Raw genomic sequence first — 16531 nt, 5'->3', positions numbered from 1 at the left:
GGGTTAGAACTTAGGTGTCTTTTCTAGATGGATGTCTAACCATAAAGCAAGTTCCTAGATAAGGCAGGCACCACGTCATAAATAAGTCCCATGCCCTCTACCTACACTTGTTTTCCAGATAGTTTAAATAAAATTAAGTTCCATATAAAACTAGGTGATCAAAATGGTAAATTTCCTTAAATTATTTATGGTTATCTAAACTACAATTCTTGATATAATCTAAACCTATATACTAATAGTGTAAAATACTTACAGGAATAACTTATAAGAAAATAGTAAATAATTTTTCATAAACAGAAGTATTTCAATAATTAACTAACTTATATGTGTGTATAACTTAAACACCATATATTCCACTCCTGCAGTATGTATTAATGCTCATTCACGCCTTTTACAAAAAAAAATTACCTTTATCAATCGCTCCGTATCTCCAAATTTATTAAAGTATTTTGAGGCTTGGCAAGCACGCATATCCGATTACGTATTTGCCGACGTAATAAATCTCCAAAAATATATTTTTTTTGCTTTATAATTTCCCTCCAAGTTGTATGGTGAATTTGGTGATAACTACTGATTACACGTTCCACTATTTCGTTTTTGACCTGAATATGTCAATGAAAAAGCTGAGTCGTTGCTTTACCATATCAACCTCTTGGCTCTTACCACTGCACTTTCTTGACCGACTTCACTAATACTCCCTTATTACAACTCATGTCCAGACGCGTGAACCCCCCTTAATTCTTCCTTAACCTAAAGGAATTAGGAAAAAGTATACTTTTTTCTTTATTATATTATTATATAATATTCTTTATCCACATAACTAGTTAACTACGTGTATATTATAATAATACATATCATTAACCTGTACAACTCCTTCACCGCCATTCCTTACGCAACTTCCAACTCCTCCACACCACCCCTATATATACCTTCTCCTCAGTCCTTCACTCTCTCACTCAAACTCCTTTTTCATTACTTTCCTCTTGCTTTAGCCTTTAGTTAATTACCCTCTTTTATTCTACTTCTCTCTACAACAATTGTCGCAAGAATTCTGAATTTGACAACTAAAGATAATATTATGGCTCTTGAAGCTTTGAAATCACCTACGACGGCAACGCCGACTCTACCACCACGTTATGTAGATGTTGATGAAATTCATAATTTGGATTCTTGGGCTAAAGGAAAACGATCGAAACGACCCCGTATTGATACCCCACCAACTGAAGAAGAGTATTTAGCCCTCTGTCTGATCATGCTCGCTCGCAGCGGAAACGGAACCGGACCCGGTTTAACTGATGCTGCTACTATTTCACAACAAACATCCGAGAAAAAAACCGCCGAGTTGCCACCGGTTCATAAGAAAGAGGTGTCAACAGAGCAAACAGAGCAATCTTACAAGTGTAGCGTGTGTGACAAGGCTTTTTCTTCTTATCAAGCACTCGGTGGGCATAAAGCAAGTCACCGTAAAATTACTACTACTACCACCGCCGCCGCCTCTGATGATAACAATCCTTCAACTTCAACTTCCACTAGCGCCGTTAATATCTCTGCTCTTAATCCAACTGGTCGTTCACATGTCTGTTCTATTTGCCACAAGGCTTTTCCTACTGGTCAAGCTTTGGGTGGGCACAAGCGCCGCCACTATGAAGGCAAACTCGGTGGTAACAGCCGCGACTTAGGCGGCGGCGGCGGCGGCGGTCATAGTGGAAGCGTCTTGACTACTTCAGACGGAGGCGCGTCGACTCACACGCTTCGTGACTTTGACCTGAACATGCCTGCTTCGCCGGAATTGCAACTGGGTCTGAGTATTGACTGCGGACGGAAAAGTCAACTGTTGCCGATTGACCAAGAGGTGGAAAGTCCCATGCCTGCAAAGAAACCGCGTTTATTGTTTTCGTTGGGTTGAAAATTCTTTAGGAGAATTGAATTGATTGTGTTTTTAGCCAAATTAGTAAATTGGTTCATGTGATTTTATTTTTATTTTTAGGAAAAGGAATTATTGATTGTTTTACCCTTTTATTCTTCGGGTGCTATTGTGTACAGGGAGTAGGTCATTCATTGGTTTTACACACTCTTAATTATATATTCTTTTTTTAAAAATTTTATATTTACACACACATTTATTTATCTCTATTTATTATGAATTCATCATTCTTTTACTCAATCATTTGAAGTGTTAATAAACAAATTTTTGCGATATAATAATTTAGGGCCTTTCGGTATGTAAGGTGGAAATTAAAAGGACGCGCGGTTGGATAGTAATGGTGGTGCATGCCATAGCACGACCCAGAATAATTCTCTGTGGGTGGTGAATAAAAGGTTGTCCATGTGCGTTTATTTCTAATTCCACGTTCTAATCAGTATTATTACTAGTAAAATACTCACGTTTCAATTTAGATGAGATAATTTGATTCGACACGGAGTTTAAAGAAAAAAAGAAGACTTTTGAAACTTGTGTCTTAAAAATTTAAGGGGTAAAAATTTTGTGGGGCCGTAACATTTGTGTGGTTATAAAAATTTCTTATTAAGGGTAAAATTGATAAAATAAAAAGTTTAAAGTTGAATTATTTTTAAATTTAAAAATTTATCATTTATTTTTAAACATACTAAAAAGGAAAATACCTCTAACTTTAAACGGAGGGAATAGTTGGTGGAAAAAAAAACAAGCAAAATAGTTGGTCTTGCCTCTAATATTTGCTCCATCTCAATTTATTTTCATGACCAATTTTAGCAACGAATGGTGCATTGGAGTGTTTCTGACCAGGAGTTAATTATTTTCATAAAATTAAGTATAATACATTGTTTTTTTGAGTGTATAATTTGAGTTGAAAGTAATGATTTAGTTAAATATGCAGAACGTATATTTGATTTGTCTCTGTTGCCAACAAAACAAAAACAAAAGTTGGCCAGTAAAATTGTTGATAGGAATAGTGAAAATTAATAAAAGCCTTTTCCCATTGAAATCTGGATATGCTCTAGCGTGAAATCTCTGTGTGCGTAACAAGGAATGCAACGTGTAGAGTACGTGCAGCGTGAATGTGGTTTTATATATATTCTTGAGCACCACATTACGCGGCTTGGAATTCTTTGAATTATTTTTAAGGAGTGGAAACTGTGTACAAGTCATCCCTTTCAGTTGATAGAATATTACGAATGGTAGATGAGACTGTTTTGTAAGTTTGAGTTGTCAACAACTTCCTGCTTTCTCCTACTAATTCTTATCTGTCACTCACAAGAATTGTATAACAAAGTAGAGAATTGTATAACAAAGTAGAGAATTGGGGGTGTTTGCCCTTTGCCTGCCAGGCAAGACTCGTGATGCTTCTTTGCTTTCCTTTGCTGTATTACGGCGTTTATACCTTGGGTATTAAGTAATCTAAGTATGTGTCTTTACGTTACAGCCTCGCCGGATGCACATATTCCGGCGGTGGATACTAGCTAACGCATTCACATCCTCTCGAATAGAGAATAATTGGTGCTGGTACGATAACACGATACTTACATCAAATCAATAAATATATATTAACTTATTTTTGCACTTAATTGGCCGAGGTCTATAATTTCATGTATGGCACATTTCCTTTTTAGTTTGTTTCGGAAGAATAATATCATACCCTCTATAAATTTCTAGAAAAAAAAATAATTTTAACTTCCTATATTATCATTTACAATATACTATATTTTTTGGTTAAAAGGGAAAAGTTTTATTATCCAAAAAGTAAGTATACACACCACCTGCTCATTGGATCTCACAAAAATAACCAAAATCAAATCCATCTAAAGTATTCTGTGCTACACTATTAACTACTGAATTTCTCGTCTAGCAAGGATATAAATCCAGTAGCTTCCTTTAGTGAAATAGGATTCCTACTAACATGAAAAACCATGTAATCTATCCTAACATTTGTTTCCATTTATATTATCTATTTCCCAGATTATGCAACTGCAATGCAATTTCTCTAACTATGTCAAAATTGTCTCTCCTTGTATATATGTTGAAATCTTTTACCGTTCCTTTCCATCCAAAACCTCAGACCACCTCTTCTTCCCACTGGCCTACATGTCCACTAATGCCAAACCAGTTTAACAGCTTCTGCCAAATAAATGCAGAATATTTCATAACCACGAAAATTTCATACTCCCTTTGGTTCACAAGCAGTGACCATTTTACATTTTTATTTTGTTCCAAAATAAGTGTCCATTTATATAATCAAGAAGGAACTAATTTTATTTTTTTATGGTTTTAAGGATATGTAATTTGATACAGAGTAATAAATCAGATTGATTATAAAATAAAAAATAAAAAGATAAATGCAAACCACGCAAGTTTGAGCAATTCTAACCTTGTGAGATTAATCTCCCCCGAGCTAGAAATAATATTATTGATGTTGCAGTGCAATGAACTATGACGAAGATAGAAATAACAAGATATAGCCTTTTGATATGAGTTACCATGTATTTCATGAATTGTCAAGTTCCCTTTATATATTGAGGGAGACCTATCCCTTAGGGTATTATTTAATTGTACTATAAAAACATAAGTCCTTGATTTTGAAGACCGTTGGTTCCCTTTTTTGACTAATTCTGTAATTTTCGCCATAATGATTAGTTAATGGCAAGAATCATGGACCCTTGTCGGATGAGCTAGCAGAGCTTTCTTCGAGACCGTTAGAAACAGGACTGGTCACGCCTTCGGCAAACTCGAGGGCAAATCTGATGATTTCGATGGCTAATTTTGATAGTGCTTTGGGTTCAATCATAATTACCATGTGTCGATCTTGGTTGGTGGTGTTAGTCGTCAGATCGATCTTTGAGATCGACTTTACTCGATCACAGATATTTCGGCCCTGGCGTAATCAAGGAGTTCGGAAGCTCGATCGGATATCAAGCTCGGTTTTACCCGTATACAGATAGTCCCCTCGTTTTTCAGAGAGTAGATGACGAGAAACGATATGAACCTCAGATTCTCACTTCGATATATCATGACGCAAGTGACAAAAATATGACGTCAAAATCCCCTTATTTTTCGGAGAGCAAATGATGGGAAACTATTCGAGCTTTCGATTCTTACTTCGATAAAATATGACGATGAATTCATGACGTAAGTGATAAGAATAGTGGAAACATCCTATTAGTCCAGTCTTTGAGGCATTAAATGTATGTCAGTTAACGATCGACCATCTTGGGATGTGAACCGCCGTGATGTAAACCATTGTTTGGGAATACTATAAATACCCTTCAATCCATTCATTAGAACATTTTCCATTCCAACTCTTGCTCTTGCATTTTAACAGAACTTCATCATCTTCATCTTCTGGTTTTCTGGTTTTAAGCTTAAGAACTTCCTTTCGCGTGAGTTCTTTGAAATTTCTTCATAAGTTACCTGCTAGTTACAACTCCTCTTTTACCAATATTTTCTTCTTTCCTCTATTTAGAAAAAATGTCAAAGACTTCAAAATCTGTTCCTAAATAAGAAACCTCTTCTTTCTCGAAACCATCGAAAAATGTTTCACCCGCTGCTACTGAAGAACCAACACCGGAACCCCCTTTAAAGTTGTTTGTACCTTCGGGATGCCCAACTAGGGCCGACTTCACGATTGAGAACACCCCTTTGGTACCGGGTCGGTCCGAGCCGGTCTCGAGATACATATACACTATTACTGACAACATCCTCGATAAGGTCAAAAAGAAGTGTCACTGGGAAGATAAACTCGTTGTGATCCCTACCCCTGAGGAATCGATCACCACCTACGTGGAGGGTTTTCTAAGTGTTTACACTTACCCTTTCACGCTCGGTCCCTTAGACCCAGTTATCATAGCCTTTTGCAAAAGGTACGAGGCAACTCTCGGGAAGATTCACCCCTCGTTTTGTAGGATTGTAATTCTTCTGCATTTCTTCGTGAGCAAAATCGAGGGGTGTCCATTTACTATCAACCACCGCATGCGCCTGTATAGCCCTCAACTTTACCGAAGGGGATTAATCAAGCTCGCGCATTAAGCCACTAAGGCCATAATCTCGAGCATCGACGAGGATCGGGACCGGGGCTAGTTGGGCCGATTCGTTCGAGTGAGGACCTCGAACTTGATCCCGACTGCGGATATTCCATTTCCTGAGAAATGGAATATGTAACGTAAGCATAACTTCGCCTTCAAGATTTTTATTGCTTTTCTTTTTCATTCGTTCTCATCGATGTTATGTGATGATGCAGTTGCTGCCCAAATGTCGGATGTCATTTCTCGACTCAAGGAGTGGGTCGAGGGCATTGTGACACAGTGACCTTATTCCGAGCACTTATGGCGTGAGCTCTCGAAGGGCCGATGGGAGGCCTATAATCATGGTGAGAATTTCTTCTCTAAGTTATATTTGATCTTACTTTCACATCATCGGTCTCTGAATAGTTTTATTCTCTTTGTAGGTCTATCAAAAGACGTCGAAATGAGGCCTCCATCAGCCGATAGCGACATATACACTGATCCCCCTGCTCCGAAGCAAGATAAAGAAAAGAATAGGAAAAAGGCTCCGAGTTCCCCGGCCCTTGAGAAGAATAGGCCAAAGAAAAGATTGGCTTGTAAACCCAAGGGAAGCACCAGTGGTCGAGCATTGTCTCTAGATTTACTTCATCGACTGAGGGACGAATCTGAGGGGGAAGGTAAAGCTTTTGATCTTATGACCAGTGTGCCGTCGTAGCTCGAAGGGCAAGGGCCCTCCGAGCCAGGGAGAGGCGAGGACGAATTTCATCATGTAGGGGAGACCGAGGCGGAGGCAAGAGTTGAGACTCCACAAGATTCTGGCAAAGCCCCACAGGAAGCACTCGGCCCGATAGAGATTATCGACTCGCCCTTGTTCATAGAGTTGATGTTTAATGAGGCCCAGGTTGCAAAAGAATGCCCCCTCGAAGGGGTCCATAGATCGAACGATCCTTTTCGTGGTTTTTTCGATGGTGTGCATTCGACGGCTGCAGAGGACTCCATTGGATTTAGCGATCTAGAGATACTGAGGAAGAGCTCTCCCTTAGAAGCAAGCGGGCCTTCCTCCAGCCCAAAATTGGTTGATCGATTCCCTGCCCCGAGTACATATCCTGATCGGAAGCGTACCATTTTATTTTCTCTTTCGGAGGATGCCCAGGTTCTCTCCGCCCCCGTAGGGGTGGCTAGCTATCTTCGGTTCTTGGTAACTGAGGATGATCAAGCTAAGATAAACGAGGTGTATGCACCTTATCTTTTCAATAAAGCGCAGCAGGCGCTGAATCGGGTAACTTCTTATTTTTCTAATTGAATTTTTGATTTATACTTGGATTATTTCGTAGATGTTTTAGTGTTTCCCTTCTTGCTCGTAGGCTTCGGTGCTTATCACGAGGATTTTTTGAGGTACCGGGATAACCTGAAGCAACTCGAAGCCGGAGTTCGAGAGCTTACTGAGAAAGGAGACATTTTTAAACTTCTTAGTGAGCAGCTCGAAGGGGAGACTAAGAACCTCTGTGCCGAGTTGGAAATGGCCCGGAAGGATCACGCTGACTTGGTCGAGCAGGTACAAGTGTTTGAAGTAAGTGATGATGAATTTGATTCGGTGATTGATGGTCAAACTCCGCAGGTCCAGCAAAACCTCAATTGGATTTCTCAGCTCCAAGCTGAAATGGACATAATCAAAGCTGAGACCGATGAATAGAGAGGCAAAATGGATCGCTTGGCCTCAGAAAATGAGGCTTTTCGAGGACAACTAACTTAAGCCGAAATTTAGCTAAGAATGGCAAAGGAGAGGGTCTAGGTTCAGACCAAAAAGTTTGAGGAGCTCCAATCTCGGCTCGGTTCGACCGTCTCAAATCAAGATAATCTGGTCAAGGATCTCAAAATGGCTAAGTCGGAGATCGTCGTGGCCAAGTCCTAGGCCGCTGAAATGGTGGCCCAGTACAAGGCTGCTGCCGAAGCTGCTCAAGACCAATCGAAAAATATAGCCGAGCATACGAAGTGGCAATCTCAAAGGCAGGCCCTCAAGAAAATACACGCTCGGGGTTTTGACTTATTGGCCGAGATCAAGGATGCCAAAGTGTTCGAAGCTGAGTCCAGGAAGATGGCTTATCACGAAGAGGAGGATCTGAGGAATCAAGCGGATCCGAGGATGGAGAAGACCCCGGGAATCCAGATGACGAGGCGGGCTCCGGCCAAGATCAAGCAGCCTCTGTTTGATTTTGTTTGATTTTGTACTTACTATTTTGTGTCGAGGTTTCTCGGCCATTGTAAATACAACACTTCGTAAATATAAATTCTCTATTTTTGATAATTTCTCGAGTTCTTCCTTTGCTTTTCACTTTACATTTTTGTAAAGATTGAGATGCCTTAGCATTGAATATTCATGTTCGAATAGGCTTTGCCTTTGATTTTATTATCTCTAAAGCATCGTAGGATCTCGTATGTCTGGGAACTCTTCCCGAATACTCATATTTTTTAGGATATGACTCACCGAGAGTGACTTTTGTAAGCTTTTGCAACCTCGGGTTTTGTTAACTCGGAACGGCCTTAACCTTTAAATTCGGGCATTGCCAAATAAGCTTTATGCCCTCGAGTGTTGTTAACTCGGAACAGCCTTAGCCTTTAAATTCGGGCAATGCCAAATGAGCTTCACGCCCTCAAGTGTTTTTAGCTCGGAACGGCCTTAGCCTTTTAATTCGGAAAATGCCAAATAAGCTTCATGCCCTCGAGTGTTGTTAACTCGGAACGACCTTAGCCTTTTAATTCGGGCATTGCCAAATAAGCTCCATGCCCTCGAGTGTTGTTAACTAGGAACGGCCTTAGCCTTTAAATTCGGGCATGCCAAATAAGATGCATGCCCACGAGTATTTTTAACTCGGAACGGCCTTAGCCTTTAAATTCGGGCAATGCCAAATAAGCTTCATGCCCTCGAGTGTTGTTAACTCGGAACGGCCTTAGCCTTTAAATTCGAGCAATGCCAAATAAGCTTCATGCCCTCGAGTGTTTTTAACTCGGAACGGCCTTAGCCTTTTAATTCGGGCAATGCCAAATAATCTGCATGCCCTCGAGTGTTTTTAATTCGGAAAGGCCTTAGCCTTTTAATTCGGACAATGCCAAATAATCTACATGCCCTCTAGTATTGTTAACTCGGAACGGTCATAGCCTTTTAATTCGGGCAATGACAAATAAGCTCCATGCCCTCGAGTGTTGTTAACTCGGAACGGCCTTAGCCTTTTAATTTGGGCAATGCCAAATAAGCTCCATGCCCTCGAGTGTTGTTAACTCAGAATGGCCTTAGCCTTTTAATTCGGGGAATGCCAAATAAGTTTCATGCCCTCGAGTTAAATTAACTCGGAAAGGCCTTAGCCTTTTAATTTAGGCAATGCCTACCGTCCCCGAGTGAAGTGAATATTCGAACTCGGATTAAGGTGGCCCTTGGGCTTGATATCTTGGCTTCTTGAAAGATGTAAGAAATATTTCAAAGGACAACATGTTTATGTGTAAGGAAGAATCTTCTTTTATATTCTTGTGCACAATAGTTGTACATGTATATATGTTTTGTGCCAGGGCTCGAGCAGTCTGTGTGGGCACGGTTCTTTTGACCGTTTGGCCCTTACAATAAATCCTGTTGATCGAGGCCCTTAAATCACGAAAGTTTCTTTCCTTGTTGGAGTCGATAACCGAGGGTATTGCCCCTTAGTGTTCGGGGCTTACTGAAGAGTGGCCTCGAATGTTGTTGTGATCATTGCCACCGGTTCTTAGCCGGCCTTCGATTCTAAGTTAGCACGATTTACTTGATGTCTCGTTAAAAATCTTGCCGTAAAAACCATTTGGGACAAAACCGGTTCAAGGGAAAAAGAGTGAAACTCGTGCTTTTAGACCTAGGATCTCATATCATCCTTTGTAGGTTGCCTGGAAGTGTCAGTTTGAAATGTAAAAAGAAAAATAACAGAAAGAATTGGGGTCGCACCTAAGCAATAATATCACTTTAAGTGAGTTATATTCCAGTTGTTCGATAATTGCTCGCCGTTCATTGTTCTAAGCTTGTAGGATCTTTTTTCGATGATCTCGATATTTTGATAAGGTCCTTCCGAGTTTGGGCCCAATTTCCCTTCGTTCGGGTTTCAGGTGCTCAGCGTGACTTTTCTTAGTATCAAGTCCCCTGTATTGAAGTGTCGAAGGTTGGCCCTTCGATTATAATACTTTTCGATCCGCTATTTTTGGTCGGCCATTTGGACGAGAGCGGCTTCGCGCCTTTCATCTAATAGCTCCAGGCTCGTATTCATAGCTTCGTCATTTGATTCCTTCGTTGCATATCGGAGTCTGATGCTTGGTTCTCCGACCTCGATTGGTATTAAAGCTTCGCTGCCATAAATCAAAGAATGCGGGATAACCCCGGTATTGGATTTCGAGGTCGTACGGTACACCCATAGGACCTCGGGTAGCATTTCCTTCGATTTTTCTTTTGCGTCGATTAACCTCTTTTTAAGGCTTTGGAGTATGGTTTTGTTGGTAGATTCAGCTTGTCCATTTCCACCATGGTGATAGGGAGTGGATAAGATCCTTTTGATCTTATGGTCTTCGAGAAACTTACGTACTTTACCGCCAATAAATTGTTTCCCATTATCAGTCTATATCAAATTACATCACGTATCCTTAAAACCACGTACAAATTCAATTGTTATCCGATTTTTAGGGTAAACTGTTAACTTAGTGAATACATCTTTTTCTTCTCTAGGTGTTCGTATTTTCGTAATGGGCGAGCCAAAGGTAAAATTATCACTTATTGTGGACAAGAGAGAATAACATATAAGACCACAAGTTTAATTTAAAAAAGAATTCTTTCTTTTTTGAATTCTATCGGAGGAGTAATACTTTTTTTAAGAAATTATATTATCTAAAAATAAAAAATATCAATTTAGGACAAAAAATAAATTCTTAAAACCTTTGCAACTTTGATCCAAATTCACATACAAGCTGCGAGTTGTGACAATAAATTGAATTACTCTTGCTGTATCAAGTAACTTAAAGTTTAAACCCCCGTCTAGATATAGGGACTGAAATTTTGGAAAATGGAAGCCACAAGCAAAGCATATACTACTTTCTTCCTTTGCGTGGATGAGATCCACATCAATACCTTGTCCCATACTTACATTCTTTTTGTACGTGGAATTTTCTCAACGTAACCATTTATATATCTTAGTAACTAAGGTGCCTTTCAAGCATTTATTTCGCCCCAATCTCTTAATTTTTCGATTTCATCATACACCAAATATCTGCACAACAAAGAAGATTTATGTTAGTGCTTTTCTAGTAGTTTAACAGATCATAGCAAAGGTGAAATGCAATCACTTTATTACGTGGTACGTTAGTCATATTGCACCTATCGCTTTGGCAAGTTTGCATTATCACTAATCCAAGTGTGTCATACTTAGGAAGTAACTAAGACGACTTGCAAGAAGTGTTCAAATTGAATTCCAAGTTTAATAAATTTACTCTTACATTTACCACACCAGGTGTTTACACCAAACTTTACTAACTTATCATGGTTAAGTGATAATGCAAGGTAAAAATATGTATTATTTATTATAATTTAATAATAATCATGTTTGTGAAGATATGTGTCATGTATTTATTGGATTGATATAAATATCCAATGGGGATAAATATTTATCGCCTTTTGATTGATCAATTAAGTTTCTGATAGTTTAAAAATATTTACACAATCAAGTAACTTATAAGATAATTACTGGACAAGACATAGGTATAAAACTGTTGTTTGATTTGTTATGCACTAACCGCTCCGATATGACCAGACATAGAGTTCCTTGAGGAACGTATGGACTAATTTGTTCGCATATGGTTAGGCTTCCATTAGTGGACCTGGAATTCGTATGGTTCAATCCAAATCTCAGATAAATTTGGTAGTGATTTTAATGTTTTGGGGGTAGAGGAAAAACTAATTAAGTTCATATTTAATTGAAATTGGTTTTCATGAAATTTTCGGAAATCCAATAATCTTAGAAATTTTGAACAACAATTGTGGTAAAAGAGTAACATGTTTGTATTAATTAATTTTTGAATAATTTTTAGGATGTTGCCTACTTTCTCTATGTTAGAGAAGTTTTTAATGATGGGAAAAAAAAAGTTTTTTATATTTTTTTCTGAAAAACAATAATCACCTGTATTTGGATTGAAAACTAATTTTAGCTTCCTGAAATCAATTAAAAATATTTTCCAAAACCCAAAGTTAACCCAAATGTAGGTTCTTCTAAAACTAATATAATACACAAGTGATCTTTACATAATTTCTTAGTCAAATGTTTCCAAAAAATATCACTTTAAAAACCAAACACCAAACCAAACAAAATATCTACGTTATTGATTTCTGAAAATCAAAAAAAGTCTCTAATCTAAATACGATTTGTTTTGATTGGTAGAGAACATTTTCGGAAAAAGGTGTCGGTGAATCTGCTAACTTAGAGAGCCTAATTAGTTCGGTGACTTACCAAAGTCTGCACAAATTAGTTATTGATTTTTTATTTAGGTATTTCTTAATCAAATAAGCTAAATACTTAGCATGCAAGTTGTTAATAGGTGTTAGGCCGGTTGTTGGACTTTTATCAAATCCATATCTGTCCACCAAATTTCTAATATTTCTGTGACCGAAATCACCATGAAATTAAAAGGGAAATTGCCAATTTCCCAAATTAGAATAGTTGGTGAAACAACGAAACCACAGTACTCACTTCTAGCTTGATTGTTCAAGCTTCTAAAATCTGTTTATTTTGAAAAATATTTTTTTCAAAAGTACTTTTCAAAAAAGTAATTTTGGTGAGAATCGATTTGTGTTTAACTAATTAATTTGAAAAATATTTTTGAGCAGTAATTAGTATTTGACCAAGCTTTTGAAAACTGATTCTAGTATATTTTTCTCAAAAGGGCTTTTTGAAATAAGCTACATTTTTCTATTTCTCAAAAATTGCTTCTGCTTCTCCTCAAATGCACTTTTTTCCTTCTAAAAGTTTGGCCAAACACTTCAATTTTTGGCCAAAAATACTTTTGGCCAAAAAAAAAAATTTTTGCCCAAAAAAAAAAAGCTTGGCCAAACAGGCTAGAATCTTCCCGCAACAATTTGGTTTATACATAAGAGTTCTTGTATGATAGGCTCATGAACAGTTTCCTAATTTTAAGTTAACTATCTTTTCTTTCCTCAATATTTTAAAGGTTGGTGTTATAAGTCAACTAATACTTAATTGTTCAACAAATCCTATCTATAACAATTGCATTTTCGTTATTGAAATTTTGCAGAGGATGAACATTTAATATTCTAATACTTTGCAATCAACAAACAACAAATTATGTTTTAAATAATCTGAGACGCATGCATAATTGATTAATTACTGATCATTGATCTCAATCCTCCTATCAAGAACCAAATTTATTATCGAGGATCAATTTGGTTAATTCACAAACCTAATGGAATTGGATAATTTTGTTAGTTTAAATGAATATCCAGCAATAAATTAACACAAAAGTAGTACAATAATTGCATTTTCTCATATCAAAGCAGGCAAACTATTATTTCAAAATTTTAGCCAAGTTGGCTTGGTTTGACTCTAAAAAACGAAATGTGACAAGTATTTAAGGAAAATGTTTTTTGCTTCCTTTTTTTTTTTTGGAACAATCCACGTGTCAGCAAATATGTGGAAAAGCAATATAATATGTTAGGGAGACTATAGCATATGATGAGCTCATTGGTAGACTTCAATAGTTCACACCAAATGAATAACTACTACGTCAAAGGGTCAAATACACCTCTCTACTTTCGAAAATGATCTAAGAATACCCCTTCGTCATACTATTAGGTTATCTATACCCCTGCAGTCATACTTTGGGTTCAAAGATACCCCTCATTTAAACGGAGGGACACGTGTCATCGTCTTATTGTCAATTCTAAATATCTTCTAATTAATTTAAAAAAACCATTAATCATACCTGAAAAGTAATTTTTTAAAGCAATTTTTTTTAAAAAAAAACTGAAAAAAAACTGAAATTATTTTTAATCAAAACTAAAAAAAAGAAAATACTTTTTTTTCAGTTTTTACAAAAAAATTGCTTTAGAAAAAACTGAAAATATTTTCTAAAACAATGTTTTTGAAAAAACTGAAAAAACAAAAGCTGAAAATCAATTTTCTAAAGTAATTTTTTTTGTAATAACTGAATTTTTTTTAACTAAAAACTGAAAAAACGAAAATATTTTTTTTTCAGTTTTTACAAAAAATAATTCAGTTATTACAAAAAAAAATTGCTTTAGAAAATTAATTTTCAGCTTTTGTTTTTTCAGTTTTTTTCAAAAACATTATTTTAGAAAATATTTTCAGTTTTTTCAAAAGCAATTTTTTTGTAAAAACTGAAAAATAAACTAAAAAGCAAATTTCTAAAGCAGTGTTTTTGTAAAAATTGAAAAAACAATTTTTTTTTTTTTAGTTTTTAGTTAAAAATATTTCAGTTTTTAATTGCTTTTCAGTTTTTTTTCCAGTTTTTACAAAAATATTATTTTAGAAAATATTTTTCAGTTTTTTTAAAGCAGTTTTTATAAAAATTGGAAAAAAAATATTTCCTTTTTTTCAGTTTTTAGTAAAAATATTTTTTTAGTTTTTTTTCTAGTTTTTACAAAAAAAAAAAAACTATTTTCAGGTATGGATAATGGGTCTTTTTAATTAATTAGGAGATATTTAGAATTGACCAACAGGACGATGACACGTGTCCCTCCGTTTAAATGAGGGGTATATTTGAACTCAAAGTATGAATGCAGGGGTATAGATAACCCAATAGTATAACGAAGGGTATTCTTAGACCACTTTCGAAAGTAGAGAGGTATATTTGGCCATTTACCGTAACTACTACTAATATCTACATAAAATAAATTATTTGTTGATCAATAAACAAAATAAGTATTTGAATCTAGGGAAAACATGCAAAATACAAAGCACAAGGAAGAGGCTGCTTAGCACTAATGGAGATCAATATAAAATATTCAACTTCCTCTAGCCTCCATTTGGTTTGAAATTGGAAGTGTGACTTGACCAAGTTTATAGTCTAGTACAATTCGACAAAATCTGCCAATTATGTAATTAAATTAATATTGCATCGTCCTTGATCCAATTTGATCGCATATAACGGCTACTGTGGAGGAATGGTCAAATGGATGACTGGAGTGAAGACTTTGCTTTTAACCATAATTGACTGCTTATCCTTGTTTTGTTTACATTTAAAAGAGATATTCTAATAGCTAAGAGGTCATAGTTTTAATTTTTTATGCATTCTACTTATCCACTTAATTTGAAACTTAATTGAAATGCTATGAGATTGAAATAATTTTGTTGTTTTCGTCCTCTCTCTGCATTTTCCCATTGTTGGGCTGAGCTTTTCTCGTGTGATAGCGAATTAGACCGTTAACTAGCTTGGCCCACTACTTGATCCATTGTGAAGTGGCCCACTACTTGATCTATAGTGAAGTTGGCCCATTACTTGATCCATAGTGAAATGGCCAACATCTTGATCCATAGTGAAGCTGTCCCACTTCTTGATCTATAGTGAAGTTGGCCCACTACTTTATCCACAGTAAAGTTGGCCCACTACTTTATCCATAATTTTATCTACAGTGAAGTTGGCCCACTATTTGATCCATAGTTGAACTTGGCCAACTACTTGATCTGGACTCAGGGGGCTACTGGATCTGAAAGATGATGCATGATGGTTAAAAGCTTTAAGCACAGGGGTATTATCACTTTTAGCTCGCGCCAGAAACTATTTATATTTGGTAGCCGAAAAAGTGTATAAAATTTATATATAACATACATAATGTATATATATACCAAAAATATACAAATTTTATATATTTTTCGGCTATTATTTTTACAGCGGCTATACCGTCCATTGCAAGGTATGGGACTTGAGTCCCACATCGGTATTGCAATATGTTAATGTGGGGTTTATATAACCTTGGGCTCTCCCACCTTAATAACTAGCTTTTGTGGTGTGGTTCTCCCTGGGTTGTATCAATGGTATCAGAGCCACCCATCGCCTTCCGTGCCCACTGTGCCATGGATGGTGACGCCGGTATTGCAGTGTTCGCCCGGGGCTAGAAAAGTCTAGCGCACAGCCGTCGGGACAATTTTGTGAGGTTTATATAATTTTGAGCTCTCCCACCTTAATAGCTAACTTTTGAGGTGTGATTCTCCCTGGGTCGTATCAATATAAGGATAATTTGGCGTATGATTATTTTGGGATTCTTTTCTTTCAAAAATTTAAGTGTATGTGTGTGTGTGTATATATATATATATTATTTTTCTGTGAAACACCATTAGAAAATTATTTCAGCTATTGAAAATGTTGAAAAACAAATCTGGAGTTAGGTTTTCAGTTTTTTTTCTTTTGCAAAAATTGAAAAACTTTTTTTTGATGTCATTTGGTTGAAAAAAAAAATCGGACAAAATGTTAAATAATCATCAATACGTAAAATGTTAAAGCTTTCAAGTAACAAATGTTTCCTCAAAAA

At 36.6% G+C, this 16531-nt stretch overlaps 1 protein-coding gene across 1 annotated transcript; it reads left to right on the top strand.

The window, feature by feature from the left end:
* The first annotated feature begins 903 nt into the window (after nt 1-903).
* On the top strand, nt 904-2100 carry LOC107798611 (zinc finger protein ZAT10). Its single transcript, XM_016621633.2, has one exon. The coding sequence runs from the start codon at nt 1079-1081 to the stop codon at nt 1904-1906; it is 828 nt and encodes a 275-aa protein (XP_016477119.1). The 5' UTR covers nt 904-1078; the 3' UTR covers nt 1907-2100.
* The last annotated feature ends 14431 nt before the right edge of the window (nt 2101-16531 follow it).

The sequence above is a fragment of the Nicotiana tabacum genome, chromosome 19 (genome assembly GCF_000715075.1).
Source record: "Nicotiana tabacum cultivar K326 chromosome 19, ASM71507v2, whole genome shotgun sequence".
Classification (NCBI taxonomy): Eukaryota; Viridiplantae; Streptophyta; class Magnoliopsida; order Solanales; family Solanaceae; genus Nicotiana; species Nicotiana tabacum.
This window is presented reverse-complemented; position numbering and strand designations above follow the sequence as displayed.